General features: G+C 38.5%; 1 protein-coding gene across 4 annotated transcripts in view; it reads right to left on the reverse strand.

Moving 5' to 3' along the window:
• LOC147024120 (uncharacterized) overlaps positions 1–19,960 on the reverse strand; it is a 160,321-nt gene extending 140,361 nt beyond the window's left edge. For 2 of the 4 annotated variants that reach the window (XR_015058878.1, XM_085883703.1), the window contains exons 1-2: positions 19,617–19,954; positions 3,592–3,753 (exon numbers count right to left, since the gene is read on the reverse strand). Coding sequence is in view for 2 of the 4 variants with exons in the window: in XM_085883703.1 (XP_085739829.1) it covers positions 3,592–3,753; positions 19,617–19,689 (235 nt within the window). In the remaining 2 variants the exon portion in view is untranslated. Of the gene's footprint in view, positions 1–3,591; positions 3,754–19,616 lie in introns of all 4 variants that reach the window. The other 2 variants (XR_015058877.1, XM_085883704.1) reach the window with 2 other exon arrangements.
• Between the last annotated feature and the right edge of the window lie 473 nt (positions 19,961–20,433).

Genomic DNA, 20,433 nt, shown 5'->3' on the forward strand with positions numbered 1-20,433 from the left:
ATATGCCTTAAAATAAAGATCATTGATTAAATGTCAACCAGCTCCAGGTATTTATGACAGGAATAATGATGAAACTGAATTGATATGTCATTGGAATGTGTTTTATGGGACAGAATGGAATAACTTTCATGGAATAGTTATGTACAACAGTTTCATGGACTGGAATAGTTTCATGGAATATTCATAACAGGATGGAATAGGAAGTTATGTAGATTCAAAGAAGTGATAAAAAGGAAGACAAATAGGCTAAAGACCCTTCTTGTAAAGACATTATCTCAAGACATTTGTGTCAACAGAAGCTTATCCAATAATGAATGTCTGTGAGAAAGCCAAGCTCATACCACCAGAAACTAGGAAAATGTAAATCTAAAGATTATCCACGCTTCGATTTAAATGTTTTCCTGATGATTTTTCTTCAATCGGGGCCTGTTTTTGCACCTTTCTAGAAAATCGACATTACATTGGCTCCTTTTAAAATGAATGAAATGTAGCCTTTGGTGAAAAAGAAGAGATAGTTAATGAATGAATTGATGCCAGGTGGCACTGCATAAATTTTCGGACCTGCACACTAATGATACAAGTAGTAACATGTGCTGTTGATGATAAAAAGGAATTTTGTTTCACATTTGAAGACAATAAACTAGTGTGGTTCAGTTGGACAAAGAAGAGTAAGCTGATGGAATTTAAGTAAGATCGGTTGGAAAGGTGACCTTTGAAGTTAGAAATGGAGTTCATTTTTATTTCTGCTTTATACTGAGCTATATCATTTGGTGACCTGTTTTTGGAAAGGAAATGATCAAATGAGAAATGCTTTCCAGGTCTGAAAATGGACACAAGCTTCATACTTTATATCTCATATGACTCTGTTGCTGGGTGTTGGTGTGGGACGTGTATCAATTATGAGCTTTGCAGAAGTAGATGTACTTTTTTTCCAGTCTGCTGCATCCTCCAAGCTGCAGAGGATAACTGGAAAAAATAACTATGCTTCATATAAAGGAAGGTCAAAAACATATTTGCAAGGAATTCATTAAACTGAAGTACTGTATCAGCAAAGTGATTGTGAGGGGAGGGCTCTATTACTTTCAGACAGCCGAAACTGAAAAAAAATATCCTCCATAAAGTGACAAGTGGATACAATTTTTTTTGCCGTTTATCTCTTTTTTAATACCTGTTTCAAAGTTTGTGATTGGGCTAATAACAATGTATTGTATTGGGTTTACCGGCCAGGTCACGAGTGGCTTCACAGACCCACTTCCCAACCATTAATCCTGAAGCTGATGAGCTGCAGACAACTCTGTGGCACAACGGGTTGTTAAGCAACGATGAATGCCATCTGAGACAATTAATTTAGGTGGGGTCCTTACATCCAATTCCCATGTTACCTTATCTGCAAATTAATCCAACCAGACATGGAACTGTGCCATCGATGCCCCACTCCTATAAATTAAGAATGGACGAGCAGAATCGTAAGTGGGATATCAGCTAGTAGTGAAACAATGAGGCAAAACCCTCATCCACTATTTACACACTAGTGTCTAACCCAGTGTTTCTCAACCGGGGTTTCCTGGAACCCTAGGGTTCCGCAAGAGGTCGCTTGGGGTTCTGCGAGAAACAGTAATAAATAGGCTAATGTATTTTTGAGTAGTTTTTGTTTGATTTAATATTCGTAATTTTACTATACACATACGGCATATTGTTGGAAACCATCCATCACCGTTTTTACAGCCATTTTTCCCTGCTGTGCAGGGGTTAGGCTTTTTCTTGAGGCAATGTTTTTTTATGGCCGGATGCCCTTCCTGATGCCAACCCTGGTCACCTCTTACGACACACAGGGATATGGTACACCTATTCTAACCGGGGCATACACCGGGACCAGTACACTGGTACTCACTTCGCCGACCTCAGATGGATGACAGGCTGAGTCAACCCCCTGGTGTTAATTCAGCAGCCAACGGGGCTTGAACTCAGGATCCTGGGATCCCAAGCCACCACCCTAACCACTAAGCCAACACGAGGCTATTGTTGGAAACCCCTTGGTTATTATAATAGAGGCTTCAACCTCTTATATCATTTACAATTATAACAACCATAGGGAATGTATTTAACGATGTCAAAATGGCGTCAATGTGAAACCGCCCTCACTGGTTTGTGGACATCCTGTACGTGGCGGATTCGTGTATCATTGAGTGACTGACTCAAGTACGGGACGGACCTGCGCGGTGTCCATCTATCTTCTCTGTGCTTCCTAGCACGAAGTCTATCTGTCTGTCTGTCTGTCTGTCTGTGTCTCTCTCTCTCTCTCTCTCTCTCTCTCTCTCTCTCTCTCTCTCTCTCTCTCTCTCTCTATCTCTCTCTCTCTCTCTCTCTCTCTCTCTCTCTCTCTCTCTCTCTCTCTCTCTCTCTTTCACCATTATTGCTTCAGCTTTATTTGTTTAAGTTTTGTTTATCAAGTTACATGAGGTGTTTTTTTTAATTTTCAAACAGACTCGGGGTTGACAAACACTTTCAAAAATGACGTTTTTAAATTGACCAAGCAGCACAACCCAATTACAAAGCAAGCAGATTGGCCCAATTCAATCAGATTTTTTAGTGGTTTGAAACATGTGTTTGAACAGTGAATCGCAGAAACTTGCGAGAAACGACCTCCTTATGTCATCAATGTAAACAAAACAAGAGTAATAGGAGGTACGACGCAGCTGCGATAGCGCATAAGTCTAATATATATATATATATATATATATATATATATATATATATATATATATATATATATATATATATATATATATATATATATATATATATATATATATATATATATATATATATTATTATTTTTTTTTTTAATCGAATATTTCAAACCTCGGTGTGAGGTCTCATGAACGAGCAGTATGTTTTTTTTTTCATTGCCAATAAATTTGACAAAAGGGGGTCATTTTTTCCTTAAACCAGGTATCCGAAAAAAAAAAAATTATATTTACCACGTGAACTACAATAAAAATATAAAAGAGCGAGATATTAATAATGGTATATAATAATTTTTATGCAGGGGTTCCCTGAGACATGAAAACTATTTCAAGGGTTCCACAAGGGTAAAAAGGTTGAGAAAAGCTGGTCTAACCAATGGAGAAAGAGTCAATCGGCCAGGTTGGAAACGATTGGATGTGTTAACAAATAGGCACATATATACAAGCAATGCAGTGTCACTAATGAAAGCCTTCCTCTTAGACACACAAGCCACTTCAACAGTTACCTTATTATGAAACTACAGACATAGGTGCATCAGTCACTCCAGGAAATTAGACAAGTAAGAGGGATAGACAGAGAGATAAAGAAGACGGGAATCACTGGCGACCCCTTGCACAAACGACATAAGCCTGTGGGCTTACGTTGGTCCCAATGTGGAAAGGGGATGGGGAAAGAGAAAAGAAGGTGATGGTGTGATGCCGTGTGGGTGGAGATATGGTTGAATGACATAACCACCATTCGGATACTTCCAGACATAACCACCATCTGGATATGTGTGGAGATAACCACCATTCGGAAACATGCAGAGATAACCACTGTCCAGATGCATGCGGAGATACTCACCATCCAGATACATGCGGAGATAATTACCATCTGGATATGTGTGGATAAAACTACCATCCGGGCATAACGACTGTCCAGATATGTGAAGGGAAGGCAGTGTGAGGTGTGGGTCCATCCGGATATACACGTCTGGAGATGACCACCATCCGGACAACAGGTATACTAAGGGTTGGGGGGAGAAAAAAAAGAGGGGGAGATTAGCAATATGTACATAACTTAGATTAGCAATCACCGAACAGTCATATTAAACACACCTCCCAGAGATGCCTAAAATATCAAATATGTCCAAATTGGACAAATTAACACTTTTTTTCACAGTTGGTGCTGTTTCTAAGTTCAATTCTGAAGCTTAAATTTAGTAATTTGGCTTAGCTTAGGAGATTCTTGAGGTTATGGCATGTGCAGAAATGAAATAAGGCCACAAATGGTGGCATCTCCAGGTGTTTGTAAGCATTGCAATGTACCCAGCGATTCGTAGCTATACGATAATATGTGAGGAAAGTGAAAAAAAACTATCATTAAGAAATCATGGCCTGTTCCAAGTCAAGGCATGGTTGAGCAGGCCAAAAAAATGGCAGCTTCAGACCCCCAACAAGGTAAACCAGGATGTACTTTAAAACCCAGTATTAGGCCCAAAAAAGTTCTCATGGAATAGGCATTGCGAAGTAGAGGAATGCACTCTACTGAGTGCCATTTTAGTCAATAATACTTCCACCTTCTTCCTCTGAATCATTCACACAAGGCCTGATACGATACGGCTCCACTTTCCCCCCCAAAAAGTGTTTCATTACTAATTTTTTTCTCCCAACCGTTCCTTCAAAATTCTACTGATCAGTTTCAACATACTGAGAACCTTCAGACTTTCTAATGATGGTGGAATCAGTATCGGAATCTGAGCTTGAAATACACTCTCTCGAGGTAAACCGGCATTCGGATCAATATGGCTTCCAGATGTAACGTCACTGGCAAAATCGGAAAGTGAAACTCCTGGGCTCTGTTCTTCATGGCATGGCCCACAAGCCACTGGCAGCTCCTGGTAGCCTAAAGTGCGGCCCATGTCGTGTGCCCGATAATAAAGAAATGTGAAAACACCCCATTCCACCATAAATGCAATCAAATTGACCCAAAGGTTTCAAATAAATGTTTCAACACGAAGCCTCAAAGTAACATAACTATATCAGAAGATGGAACCACACATACAATAATGCTTGCAGCCCAGTTAACAACAACGAAGAAGAGTATGTGGGGAGCAGGGCCTAATAGTAGCCATTTTTACATGAGAAACCTTATTAATACAAAAACGGTCTTATTTGCTAACAGAAGCATTTTTAACAACACATTTGCTTGTTGTGAACCCGTTTTTGCATCCAATCACTGTGCTAATGCAGAAACCCATGTTTTCTAATAAATTGTGATATCTTAGCTTGCACCAAGCAAAACAACTAATTTTGCACAAGAAACATTATTCATGTTAAAATGGTGTTATTTGCTTAAAACAAGCATTTCCAACACCACAGAAGGTTTTTCTGACTATGCATTTTGTTGTAAATCACAATTCTAAGGCAGAAACAGGTGTTTTTCTTGAAAGAGTGTGTATTTTAGCTTGAATTGAGCAAAACACTGGAAGCCATATTTATTCCTGTAAAAGCAGAACTTTTTGCCAAACACAAGCATTTTACAGAACATATTCGCTTGTTTTGAACTAGAATTTGGACCCAATCACAAGTCTGATGCAGAAATCTGTTTTCCATCAAATAGGTTATATTTAGGCTTGCAATGAGAAACAATACATTTCACATCAGAAACCTTATTCATGCAAAAACGTTCTTCTTTGCCACGTGCAAGCAATTTCAACACATAACCTGTTCTGAAACTGTTTTTGGTTCCAAATTACTATTCTAATGCTGAAACATGTATTTTCTATGAAATCATATATATATATATATATATATATATATATATATATATATATATATATATATATATATATATATATATATATATATATATTTTGCTTGTGCTGAGCAAAACAACACATTTTACATGTGAAACCTTATTCATGATGAAACGTTCATATTTGCCAAATACAAGCGTTTTTATTGCATATTAGCTTGATCTGACCACTTTTTTGGAAGGAAATCACTGCTGAAATGCAGAAATTTGAGCTTTTACCAAATATTGTGTATTTTTAGCTTGTGCAAAGCACAACAACACATTTTACATTTGAAACCTTATTCATGCAAAAACGGTCATATTTGCTAACAGATGCATTTTTAACAACACATTAGCTTATGAAAACGTTTTTTGTTCCAAATCACTGTATGAATGCAGAAACGCATGTTTTCTATCAAATCGTGTATATTTTAGCTTGTATGAAGCAAACCAACAATTTTTGCACAAGAAATATTATTCATGCTAAAACGGTGTTATTTGCCTGATAAATTCATTAAAAAAAAACACACTCCAACTCCAACTCCAGTGACACCAAATATTGTCGTCTTTAATGAGGAGATTGAAAACATAGACAGAGCATTTAAGGTACATATAAAAATAAGATTATTCAACTATAAAGGAAATGCAAAAGATATACCGTTATCAGCTGATGAGGAACTTGTAATGATGAAACCAAGTATTGAAATTCCAATGAAAAAAAACATTAAATTAAATGGGTACTTTTAAGTTTTATATTGGAGCAAAATTTTCTTTAACAAAAGTACCAAATTAAGCTGATATTTAAGGAGTTAAAGATCAATATTTCTAAATTTAAACAAGACCTTATTTTATTACATCATTCCAAGATTTCTTACAATGTGTTGTTTATGATGAAATTATATAAGATGAAATTATTGGTCGGTCTCGTTAATGTCGTGGATTAATTGTAAAAAAAAAACTTTTTGGGATACACATCCTCAAATCAGATCCTCTCAAAGCTTCCTCAAACATTGATTTACCAAAAGAGATAAAGCTTTCAAAGGCAGTTGTTAATATTCAAAACTATGATAATAAATGCTTTCTCTGGTCGGTTCTTGCTCACCTACACCCCCCACAATGAAAGCCAGAAAGAGTTTCTCATTTTAAGAAATATGAGACAAAACTAAATGTTCAAGATTTAATGTTTCCAATGTTATTGACATATTTTGTTAAATTTGAGAAAATGAATAATCTATTTGTTAATGTATATGGATTTATGGATACAAACAAAATTTAAATATTAAAGATTTCAAATAATGATAAGAATGATGAAACACACATTGACCTTCTGTGTTATAGTTCAGAAGAAAATTCACATTATGTTTATATCAAAAATGTATCAAGATTAATCACTTCACAAGTAATCAATAAAAAATGTAAAACATATCTGTTTAAGTGATGTCTCAACTTCTTTCATACAAAAGAATGATTAAATCAACATACAAAATACTGCAGTAATCATAAATCAACCATAATTAAGATGCCAAACCAGGTTCAAATATTTAATTCAAAGATTTCAACAAATCGATAAAACATCCGATTTTGATATATGCTGATTTTGAAAGTATCCTTAAAAAGATAGATAATGATTCTCCAAATCCAAATCAATCATACACAAATAAATATCAGAAACATATTCCTTGTGGTTTCTGTTTTTACATCAAATCATCTGTTGGTGATGAATACAAGTTAGAACTTTATTGAGGAGAAGATGCCTCTGAAAAGTTTGTAGAATGACTGGAAAAAGACTGCATTCAAATGTATAAGGTAATGGAAAAACCTAAAGAACATTCTCCTTAACAAAACAAGAGAAAAGGAAATGTAAGCAACCACAGACTGTCTGTCATATTTGTGAGGAGAAAAATCATGAAGGTCCAAAGGTAAGAGACCATTGTCATCTCACTGGTAAATATAGAGGTCCAGCTCATCAATGTTGTAATCTCAATTTTAAACTTCCTCCTTTCATTGCAGTCTTTCTTTACAACAATGCTCACTATGACACACATCTATTTATAAAAGAACTAAGTAAAACACCTGGAAATATTTCAGCCATTCCTAACACAAACCAGAACTACGTCTCATTCACAAAAACAATCTATAACCATACATCTCCATTACCTCATATCATATTCCTTGACACATTCAAATTTATGTCAAGCCCATTATCTAACTTAGTATGACATATTAAAAACTTTCCTAATCTTAAATCGTACTTTCCTGATAATAATCTTCTTTCACAAAAGGGAATATATCCTCATGATTCGTTGGATTCCAATAAAAGATTTGAAGAAACACATCTTTCCCCAAAGGAAAGTTTTTTTCATGAATAAAACAAAACACATAATTGATAAAGATTATATTTATGCTTAAAATGTTTGGAAGAAACTTAATAAAAATAACTTATGAGAATATCACGATTTGTATCTTAAGACTGATGTTCTTTTATTGGCTGATGTATTTGAGACTTTTAGAACAGTCTGTCAAAATAAAAATTCCTATGGGTTAGACCCCGCTCACGATTATATAGCACCAAGATTGGCTTGGAGTGCCATGTTAAAAAATGACAAAACAACCTTTGGAATTAATCGGAGGTGTAGATATGCTTTTGATGATAGAGAAGGCAAAAATAGTTGGAATATCACAAGTCTGTTCGAAGAGATATGCTAAAGCAAACAACAAATATCTTCCCAATTATGATGCTACAAAGATAATTCTTACTTGATATATTATGATGTTAACAATTTATATGGATGGGCTATGTCTCAATTTTTACCTTATGAAAAACTCAAATGGGTAAAACAGACAGATTATGAAAAAGTTTGACAAAACATCGTTATCCCTTCTCAAAAGGAGTTAGATAAAGCACAGGTTGGATATTATTTTGAGGTTAATTTGAAATATCTAGAAATAATCCAGAAAAACATAAATACCTACGTTAGGCACCTGATAAAGAAAGTCTGAGAAAGGAATGGCTTAGCAGTTATCAGCAATCATTTCTTACTTCGAGCAAGAAATCAACAGAAAAATTACTTACTACATTATATGATAAAGAGAATTATGTTTTACATCAAAGGAATTTAATACAATATTTTTATCTGCTGGTGTGAGAGTAAAGAAGTTTAAACTTCTTTAAAGAAAGAAGTAAAGAAAGTAAAGAAGAAAGAAAGTAAAGAAGTTTAAAGTTTAAACAAAGTCATTGGTTAAAGACCTACATTGATTTTAATACGAAAAGGAGAACAGAAGCAAAAACAGATTTTCAGAAGAGCATTTATAAATTAATGAATAATGCTGTATTTGAAAAGACTCTGGAAAATGTTAGGAATAGACAAAACGTAAGACTTGCTACATTTTGGAAACAAGCATCAAAATTCATGAATAAACCAAGTTTTCAAAGAGCAGAGGTGTTTTCAGAGAACTTTTGTTGTACTATTCATCTATCTATAATTCCAGCAATCTGTGTGTGTATGTGTGTGTGTGTGTGTGTGTGTGTGTGTGTGTGTGTGTGTGTGTGTGTGTGTGTGTGTGTGTGTGTGTGCGTCTGTGTGTGTGCGTGTGACCGCTGTTTCTCGACAACCACTGGTCCGATCTAATTGAAACTTGCCAGGTATATTGCTGGGGACCTGAGGATGTGCCTTTTCAAGGTTTGATATTAATCGGACAAGTGCCTCCCAAGTTATGGCCATTTATTTACCAAACCAATGACAAGACACGTTGTTGCATGGGCATGGCCGATGGGGAAGGGAAGCTCAGTCACGTTCCCCATTATGGGTTACAACGTATGGGCTTCTGGAGAGTGATGACTTCGTGTATTCTAATAATTTCTCGATTTCTTATGCGCATTTATAGATAAACACAATGCCCCAAGTTATGATCGTTTTCATATTAGATGGTGCATACATTTCGGTAACATCAGAGTGAGCTGGTGTGCTCCGAACCAGGAAGTAATTATTTTTCTCTCTCTTATCTTCTCTTTTTGTTTTTCCTTGCGATGACATTGCGAAAAGGCAAAATACATTAGCACTAATTGAATATTTGGGCATTAAAACTAAATTGCGAATAATCGTAACTGCGAATAATATGCAAACTTCCGGGCCACACAGGTACGGGCACGCGAGAGCGAAGAAACGGCCTGTGTGGTTGTTGTTTGTTGCTCGCGGTTTGAATATTTTTTTTTTTTTTTTTACGGGCACGTACTAGTATGAATAAAGAGAGAGGATTGAAGTGTATAAACCTATTTACATCAGAACATCATTTCTTGACTTGTCAAAGTTGTTAATGTATGACAACTTCAACACCAACTTAAAGAAGAAATATGTGGATGGAGTTATCATACATTGATGTATGCATGGGTAACTTATGCATTGTGAGGTCATGCACATGAAAATATAATTGGTGTGAATAATGTGTAAAACCATCTACATTATATGGATACAGACAGTTTTATTTTGAAAATCAATACAGAAGACATTTATAAGGATATGTCTCAAGATATTGATATTTATGAAACAAGCAATTATAAATCACATAACCAACTATTCTCTGCAAATAATAAAAAGGTTGTTGGAAAGTTTAAAGATGAATTTGGTGTAAAGATAATGAGTGAATTTGTGGGATTCAGAGAAAAAGCTGATGCTAATAAGTATATTGATAAAAATATTGAAAAGAGTAATAAAAAGTTAAAGGGGGTAAAGAAAAACGTAATCAAGGAAACAATAAACTTTGAACATTATTACAACTGTTTAGCCTTCAAGAAAGAAGAGTATCGAAAAATGAATACAATGAGAAGTTTTAAACATCAATTATATACAGATGAGGTAAATAAGAAGGCACTGGGGGTTTTTGATGATAAGAGGTATATTTTAGAAAATGGAATTGGCACCCTTTCCTTATGGATATAATATTTAACCGATAAGTACAAGAGTTAAGATATACAAGTGCAAAGACATAAAATAAAGTTGGATGGGAACATACTCTGTGCAGAGCATTGGTGCTGTTTAAGCAATCTCCTTGGCTGTTGGGTACAATCCTGGACAGATCACCACTCTGACACAGTATACCAGCATGCTGGCACTCATTTTTCTGACCTCGGAAGAATGATAAGTCGAGTTACCCCCACCTGGTATTAATTCAACAGCTGAGTGGGATTTGAACTCAGGACCCTTATATCCAAAGGCCACCACCCTAACCATTAAGCCAACACCAGGCATATAAAATAAAGTATAAGAATAAAAAAATTTTAAGTGGACATTTTAATGGGCAGCCTTTTTTCTTACTGGTATATACATGATAGAACTAAGCAATAACCAAACCAGAGTAGAGAAAAATCACAGCCTTGGTATTTAAATGGAAAACATAATGAATGTGAGGAATGCCAAATAAGCCTTATTGAATAAATTACTAAAACAAATGTAGATAAAACAAATATGTGGCTAAATTTAAATCCAAATAATTTAGATGATGTAAAGAAATTAAACATCCTTGAATGGAGAGAAAACCTTTCATTGTTGTCAAGAAATCAGTGGAAAAATAATTTACTTCTTCTTCTTCTTTCAGCTGCTCCCGTTAGGGGTCACCACAGCAGATCATCCGTATGATCCGCATAGTGATTTGGCACAAGTTTTACGCCGGATGCCCTTCCTGACGCAACCCTGGTCGCCTCTTACGACACAGGGATATGGTACACCTATTTTAACCGGGGTATACACCGGCCTAGTATACTGGTACTCATTTCACCGACCTCGGAAGGATGACAGGCTGAGTCAACCCCCTGGTGTATTAATTCAGTGGCCCAACGGGGCTTGAACTCAGGACCTTTTGGATCCCAAGCCGCTGCCCTAACCACTGCCCTAACCACTGCCCTAACCACTGCGCCAACACCAGGCTTTGGAAAAATAATTTGCTACAATCTCAAAATGATATGTGGCTCAGGAGGTGCTCAGAGAAGAGCATTAAAAGAGGTTTGTTATTTCATCTCTGTTCAACAACAATACTTAAACGAAGTTCCAACATATTGGTTGTTAATATACTCAATGGTGATGAGGTGATTTAAGAATGGTGATGTAAGAAAATTAAGTTATTCCCTAAAATAGAACATAAACAAATATTCAATGGTTCGCTGTTTGAGTATAATGAAAATATGATAGGTGTGAATAATGTGAAAGACCATTCCCTCCTCCTCCCTGCAAGTAGTATAGAAATCTGGGTTTTGAGATAAGACATTGAGTACGTGAGCAAACGATAGTGAGTGAAAATAGCAGAACGAGCAAGAGCGAGTGGGTGGAATAAGCATAAGTGAATGTATGCGAGTGGTTCTGGGAGAATGGCTTGTCTCAGAACCCCCATTTCTATAGTACTCCTGGAGGAAGCTGGTATTACATACAGGTCATAATAAAATACACCATAGACTCCATAAAAGTGAAGGAATTACCCATGCATAAGGAAGGGTTCTTTGCTAGTTCAATAATTACAATAACAACATTAAAACATCTTTCATGAAACATTCACTCTGATGCGACCTCACAATTTCTTGAGCCACAATGTTGTATTAAAAAAAACATAATTCAATTTAATAAATAAAAAATCAATTTCAGTAGTTTTTCAGAAGCACAGTAGAGTATACAGGAAATGTGTTAAAATGGAAGTTTTTGTATTTGAATAAATGCTGGATTCAGTGGTAAGCCAATGGATGTGGTGTGGTCATGTACATGCCATGTGCAAAGTAAGATGTATATGTTCACAGGTAATGTAAGAATGTGTATTGGTATTCAATTGAATGTACAATGAGGATTGTGTATAAAAATATAAATACATGAAACCCTCCAGCAGGGAAGGTAAACAATTAAAGGTAAAGTGATAGGTCCTGGGAGAATGAGTGAAAAAGAGCAGAACGAGTAGCTTTAGCTTCCACAGAATCCAGGAGAGACATCAAGAGCGGTTTAATCCTGGTGTTGGCTTCACGGTTAGGGTGGTGGCTTGGGATCCTAGGGTCCTGAGTTCAAGCCCTGTTGGCCGCAGAATTGATACCAGGGGGTTGACTCAGCCTGTTGACTCAGTTGACATTAATTCTGGTATTGGTGTGGTGCAGGCATGATGGGCCGAATGGCTTCCTCCTGTGCAAAATTTCCTTTTTTTTCCTTGCAATTCTTTGATAAGTTATGAGTAGGGTATTTTAAAGTATCAGGTGTTGTGGAAATAGTATCATTTACAACATCCTTTAAATATTAACGTAGTGCTTTAAGAATAGTCGTCACTGTTCAATAAATTAAAATAATTGTTGTGAGGAACAGATTTATGAAGAAAAAAAAATGTGTGTGTGTGTTTTCAACAACTTTACGAATAAATAAAGAAATTCATTCTACACTGAAAAGGTAAAGATTTCATTGTGCAGCTGAATTTGAGTGGTAAAACTTGTTTTCGATTCTTTTCTTCTCATCTTATGCAGAGAGGGATCATGCAGATGTGAGGACTGATTATTTTCTCTTTTCAATAGCCCAACGTGATAACTTGATATTCCCACCGAATAACTTGAGGCTGTAAGATCAGCCTCTCATTCCTGGAAACCAGGAATGGTTCATCACCTTTCACTGCAAAGTACAGAGTCTCTGTGCCTTTATTTCAGAATGGAAACAGGACTGCGAGACGTCTCACCTGCTGAGCCACTTATGCAGAGATAATCAGCTTTTTTGGAGCTGAAAATCCTGATCAGCCTCTCACTCTGTGCAGATAGTTGGTAAGGATATGGGACAGCTTGGGGATGCAATCAATAGTAAAATGCATAATCACATGGAATTTAATCTATATTACGGTATGAGGTCAACAGGAAGCTTTGAAGGTGAACACTTGGGATCAAGAATATTTTTTCTGGTGCAGAAGATTAAAGATTTCATTTGCCTGGCATACAGGTTTTTCGATCGTCGGGCTGCTGTTTGCCCTGTGGACCTAACAGCTGGTTTATTGTGTTTGATTACAGAACACGTTCTCAACTACATTCTGAAAATATATAACTATAAAACTTCAAGAAGGTGTCTTGCTGTTAATGTGAACCCTTCCTTGCTCTGCATGAAGTTTCTTAAAAGGTAAAAAATAAAAATCTCAGGAATATTTTCTCAATGCATGATCCCCCTTTCATTCCAAACTGGCGCACATTTTCGCCTATGTAATTTTGGCCACTCATTGTTGGTATGTTTCGATGTTCTGAAAAAAGTGAAATACAGGACTGCTTGTCACTGACTGTTCAAAGTGCATTGCAGTGTACAAGTCCTTCTGGAACATCATGGAGTATGAGCCAAACTCCACTTGGGTGAGTGCAGCTGCTTCTCATCTTGCTCGGATAGTGATCAAATCTAAGTTTTCCATGCTTTTGACATATGCTTGCAAGCCAACGAGTCCAAAGTTCTGATTCTCCCCAACCACAGACATAGTGGTGCATTCTCTGTTTTCTATCACTTAAGTTATCTTGCCTCATTCCTCCTTCCCTCTCCTCTCTCCCCATCCACACCCAGTGCACCCAGGTCAGATGTGTTCTTCATGAATCCCAGATCTCTCGTCTGCAATCGGAGGATGAAGCATCAATGGAACAACAAAAGGAAAAGAGAGTGAGAGGGGAGAAAACACAATAACCTGGAAAGGAAGAGGTGGGCTTGGATAGGGTCAGTGAGGGTAGAAGAGATAATGAGTATGGGTGGGGGGTCAGGAGGTGTCTAGATTTAGCATAAATCACAATGAAGGACATGCTAGGGTCTCGAAAGGAAGTGGGGAACGGATTGCAAAAAAAAAAAAAACATCAGCATGAGTGAGACTTGTGAAAGAGCAAGGTTTAACTGTGAGTGACATCGTTCGGGCAAAAGCTGAAGAAAGGAAAGGATGAATCGGGTGGATTATATACAAAACATTTCACAAAAGGATAAACATTCCTCTCGGACTTTGCAAATAACTTCCTTTATACACCATTTTGATTAGAACTGCGGTAATCTTCCAGTTACTGAAAAGAAAGCAAAATCCAATTTAACGCGACTTATTACAAGATTTTTGAACAAAAACAAAGCATCTTCATCATTTACTACAACAGCATCAAGTTTTCTTTTCCTTGACTTATATGCTGCCATCTTTGCCTGAGCAAGCAGGAAATTGGCTAACACAGCATTGGAATTTTTGTGTGGGATATCCAATCCGTAGATGAACACACAAGTGTTAAAAAACAAACCAAACCTCACAAAACAATTCCGAAGTAAAATAAATAAAGGTTCCAACCGTTGGCATTCAACATAGATGTGAAAAAGGTTTTCAGACTTCTTACAAAAGGGACATTCATATCCTAGAAAATTTGAAAAAAGGTGTAACAAGTGATTAGAAGGAAGGATCCAGTGTACTAGTCTCCATTGGAGGTCGCCATATCATGGCGGTACAGGAGGGTGATAAAAACCTTTTCAGTTATGAAAATAAGGGGGAGAACAAGGTAAGAGGTCTCTCCATCGAACCCTCTGCTGTGTTATTTGCCATTGTGAAAGAAATTTTACACAACCCAAAAAAAGGTCTTTTTGTTTGGGAAGGCCATTGAAGCCTTCGTTAAAAGGGGGACAAGGAAGAGGGCTGGCAAGAGAAAAAACACATACAAGTTCAGTAAAGGTAGAGAGAGAAGGTATTTGATGTGTATTTTGTTCATTGCTTTGCTGGTCCTGCTCCCAAGCAGGTGCAAGCTGTGTGTATGTCCAAAGCAAAGCAAGTGCAAGCTGTGTGTATGTCGAAAGCAAACTGCATAATATGCGTGCCACAATTTGAGAGGATCATGCACTGACCAGGCTTGCCAATGCATCAGCTCCGATCCAGCTACGGTTTGGGCTGAGAAGATCTGCGACAGATTTAACGCCCTTGTCGGTAAAGCGTTGAATGAGACACCTATCAGCAGGCATATCATGAAAAAAGGAGTTGTAGAACAAAGGTTCTTCCAGAAACATCTGTTTCATGTAAGAATGTGTAGCTCTTGTTATTGTCAGAGCTTGCCACGCATTTAGCATACTCTGATAGAAACCAGAGAGGGGGGATGTGTCGATTTTGGAAAGGTCCATCAGGAAGAGAGAGTGGTCATAGTCTAGCCTCCCAGCCTGTTGCAAAAGGTGATGAGCGACGTTGAGCCATGGTGGAGAGGGTCGCATGTATAGCATGTGAAGAGCAACCGAGAGTCGAAAGGCCATTAGCTGGCTCTTTATGTAGACCAGGCCTTGGCCTCCATCAGCGAGTGGTAAACTGAGACCCCAGGTCGCAGTTAGTGTTTTCTATCCCAGAAAAAGGACACGAAGCACTTCTGGAGCTGGTGAAGCAACACCACTGAAGGATGCAGCGCAAAGAACCTGTGCCATAAGGTAGAGGCCACCAGTGTGTTGATGACCAAGACCCTTCCACGATATGACAGTTGTGTGATCAGACCTTTCCATTTTTGCAGTTTACCCTCAACAAACTCGAGCACACCAACCCAATTCTTTGCCACTGTGGTATTATTACCCAAGAACACTCCAAGGTATTTCACACCATCATTGGCCAATGACAGTGGAGCAGGACGTCTTGGTACCAAGTAGCACAATGGACCGAGCCAAAGGGTGCTCGTTTTGTTCCAATTTACTTTGGCTGAAGAAGCCTTTTCAAATAAGGATAAACAATAATGAACGACGTTAATGTCATTGATATCTTGTACGAATACACTCAGGTCATCGGCGTATGCCAGTACCTTGATGGGCCATTCAAGCTGGGACAACCTAACCCCTGTTAGTCTACAGCGCAAAGAAACCAGTCGGGGTTCGATGGAGAGAGCATAAAGCAACCCAGAAAGAGGGCAACCTTGTCTAATTCCCCTGTTAACAGACAAAGGTGCAACAAGTTCATTGTTTATCTTAAGCACACTATAAATATTGTTATATAGTATTTAAAATAAGAGATGAAGGTTGAACCAGGTCCAGACCGCTCAAGTACTTCGAAAAGGTACCAATGGTTAACACGGTGAAAGGCTTTCTCCTGATCAAGGAAAAGAAATCCTAAATCTTTAGGGTTATCCTTGCACAGTTCAATGATGTCTCTCACAAGGGAGATGTTCTCATAGATGGAACGTTTTGGGACACAGTAACATTGGTCTTCCTTCAACAACGAGGATAAATTTGGAGTAAGTCACGATGCCAGGGCTTTTGAAAATATCTTATAGTCCATACTTAACAGGGAGAGAGAGGACACCAATATTCAATACACAACATGTCTCCCCTTTTTGGGATGAGGGTAAGAAGAGCTCTTTGGCAAATCTGAGGTAGCTCTCCAAGGTGGCAGCTTGCGTTCAAAGTGTTAATGAGTTCTGGACCCAATAAGTGCCAAAACATCTTGTAAAATTAGGTTGTAAGTCCATCCAAACCAGGTGCTTTCCCAATGGCAAGGCCGTGCAGGGCAGTGCCAAGTTCATCCAATGTAATGGGTCTTTCCAGTTGGGAACGCCCATCTGCACACAACACTGGCAGGCCTACGGAGAGAGAGGCGACACTGACAGGATTTATTTATTCCATTGAATATATTTTGTGAAAGTATTCCTTCACGAAAAGTTTGATTTCTGTTTTTATTTTATACCTTGTCGAGGCTCGTATGAGAGCTAACACACAACACACAGCAAGGGGGGGGGACATGAGACAAGAGGGGCGGGAGTGGGAAGGACAAAACAGTGGGGAACAGAGACATTCAGAGATCTGTGGAAGGGAGAGGGATGGGGTGGAGAACATGGGGAATACAAGATGGACATTACAGGGACTTTCAGGAAGGAAAGCATGGAATTTGAAGGAGGTGGGCCTGGGTGGATTATCGGGGGGGGGGGGAGAAAAGATCAAGGATTTACATGGGGGATGATAAGAGGTGGTGGAGAACAGCTGTTTTGAAGGCCTGGAGGGAAGAATGGGATTGAATAGAGTGAGGGAGTTTATTCCAAAGGCGGGGAAAAAGAGGAATGATTGTGTAAAGGTAATGCATGAATCTGCCAATGGCAGCTGAGAAAGCTGCTTACTGGGAAGACTTTTCTCAAAGGAAAAGAAGTACTTGGTACGTCTGCCTCATTCAGGTGTCGCACCCTTATCCGAACTAAGGCACCATGTGCATTCCTCTCGGTTATTTCATAAGGACTGTTTCTCAGTTAAGGTTTTTTGTATGTTACTATTATTTTGTCCGATGACCCGTTGGAGTTGTAAAATCTCTAACTGTAATATTTTCTTTACTTCATAGTCAGCCCTTGTTGAGAAAAACTGATACTGTTGACAGAACCCTTTAATTTGGGTTTTTACTAAATCCCACCATATCAGCGGGTTAACGGAACAGCTTAACTTCTGTTCTCGGAGAGCCGTCCAGAAGGATTCAAAGGCCTGAATGAAGTTGACGTTTTCTAGTAAACTATTATTGAATTTCCAATGAGAGCTCCCTGGACATGGTTTAGAGAGTTGAATAAAGACTCGAGCTCGGGAATGGTCAGAGAAACCAGAAGGCACGATATCGGATTTATAAACTCCATGTAATAAATGAGAATTGACATAGATGCGATCAAGCCTCACAAGTGAGATGTGGTTGTTTAAACAACGACACCATGTGTAAGACTGATCAGAAGGTGCTGCACATGCCAAATATCATGAAGATTATATTTCGCAATGATGTTTGCAAAACGTTTTGCAGTGCATGGTTGGGGTTCCGGCCCATTTCGGTCACATGAAGCATTAACAGTACAGTTAAAATCGCCACCAATAATTAGACAAGTCTGCAAATCCAGTGTTTGCAGGAATTTTCTCAGTTTGGCAAAAAGGAGATCCGCTCGTCATTTTTGCTTGGAGTGTACACATTGAGGATTGTGAACTTGACCTGATTGATAGAGAAGGTCACAGAGGCAAGGTATCCATCAATAATACTCATAAATTTAAGGCAGGACGGATGGAAATGTTTCCCGAAGACAAACATGATGCCTGCCTTCAACAAGGAGTTGTTACTAAAGACACATTCCTTGTCCATACATAATTACCACTGAGCCTGAACAGATCGGACAGCATGGGTCTCTTGTAACAAAGCTATGTCAAGACCGTTGACCTCTAGCAGCTGTTTAATTTGGATCTTGCGGAGTGGACTACCACCACCATCAACATTTATTGTTCCAATCTTGAAACTGGCCATGAGGAAAATAATAGCTTCTTAGAATAAGATCAGAAGTGGGATAATTGATTAGAATCCCTTTTCTCCTTGGCAATCAATGTTTTTTTTAAAGCGGTGACAGTGTGTCTGGTGGAAACCGAATAAGTCAGGCTTACGTACGATAGCCTGAGCACACTCGGGGAAGGACGGTAGATCTGGAAAGTATTCCGTCAGGTTTATATTGCGTTTCCTGTATGTATTTTGTAAAAAGTCTTATTTGTTCAAGGGGGTGGGGAGGGGGTAGGACCTTGACTGGTGAGATGAGATTCTCCACCGTTTCCACCTGACTGTTCCTATTTGGTTCCTCCAGGTCAGATTCATCAGAGTCAGTTTTCGTTTCCGAGTCACACAAGCATGTACTGTCCTGCATATCGATACTGTCGTCAGTATTGATACACGGATCTGTACTGGTTACCTCGTCTATGTGCTCTTCCATTGTGGGAACATCTCCTGGTGAAGTAACGGAAATAATCGGGGGATTTGATGAAACGGAAACACCATCAGTGGATGCAGAGATCTCGCTTCCCTCCATCGTAACGGTGTTATCGACCTCCAACGGCGTGGAGGGAAACAGTACTTTGGGGGAGGGGCTCTCGTAAAACATCCATTTTAACATTCCCTGCGTTTCCAGCTTCACCACGTGATGAAATGGGAGCAGTAACAGGGTTAACATTTGTTTCACTATTTTCACTGACAAGGATTCAGGGTTAACATTTACTGAAATAACAACAGGTTCATCACTAGTGGCTGTGTATCACCATCAATGGACTTTCCAATAGGAGAGTTTTTTTTAACGAGTGAAAACGTTTCATTTACTGCGATAACAGGTAAAGCTGTCTCTGTCAGGGAGACGTCGATGTCCTCACCGGCAAGTAGGGTAAAGTTGTTGGTCGTAGGTACCGTTGGTCCGGGTCCATACCGAATCCATAACGGGTCCATAACGGGTAGGCCTTGTCGAGTGACGTCAGTCACAACTGCAGAAACATTACCGACAGATTCCTCGTTTGTTAATGCTCCTTTCTTCTGGGTTAAACGACCATCAGGTAAAGTCTTTCTCTTCCTTGATGGAACGACGGTGAAACCATCACAAACATTCGTTTTGCTGTATAAACTATCGGACTGGGAGGCCTTGGGAGGCCTGGGCCTTATTACCGGACACGAGGTTCGCTTCCTTCACAGTCGAGAAGAAGAAGAAGAAGACGTATCCTTGTTGACGACGTTTGTTTCATCGTTTGACAAGGTCCCCTTTGGGCAAGATCGTTTCAAGAGTCCGAAATTACCACATTCGAAACATTTCAAGGTGTCAATGGTTACGTAGACTTGGTAATCATGATTATAAATTTTGAGTTTTAAAACAATGTTCAAGGTTCTTTCAGCGTTTGAGGGAGGAAGCACCACATAAGCTTGTCTCCGAAAATACATCACGTGCTTCGTCCGATCGTCCTGGCTCCGTAAAGGTAACATGGTTGAAATGAAAGCGAGAGAAAAACCTTCAGAGTGTCGGCTTTATTCCACTTGATTGAAGCCGCTTCTATGGGCACATCAGGGGATACAGGTGCAGCTAGGAGTACATATGTAGCAATGTATACATGTGCAGTAGATCACCGCAAAATAAATCAGCATAAGCACGGAGTCCGGTATACTCTCAATTCTCACCATTCAACGAGCACCAAGTGAACCGCC

The sequence above is a fragment of the Eptatretus burgeri genome, chromosome 6 (genome assembly GCF_056783735.1).
Source record: "Eptatretus burgeri isolate ZD-2024b chromosome 6, Ebu_testis_v1, whole genome shotgun sequence".
NCBI lineage: Eukaryota > Metazoa > Chordata > Myxini > Myxiniformes > Myxinidae > Eptatretus > Eptatretus burgeri.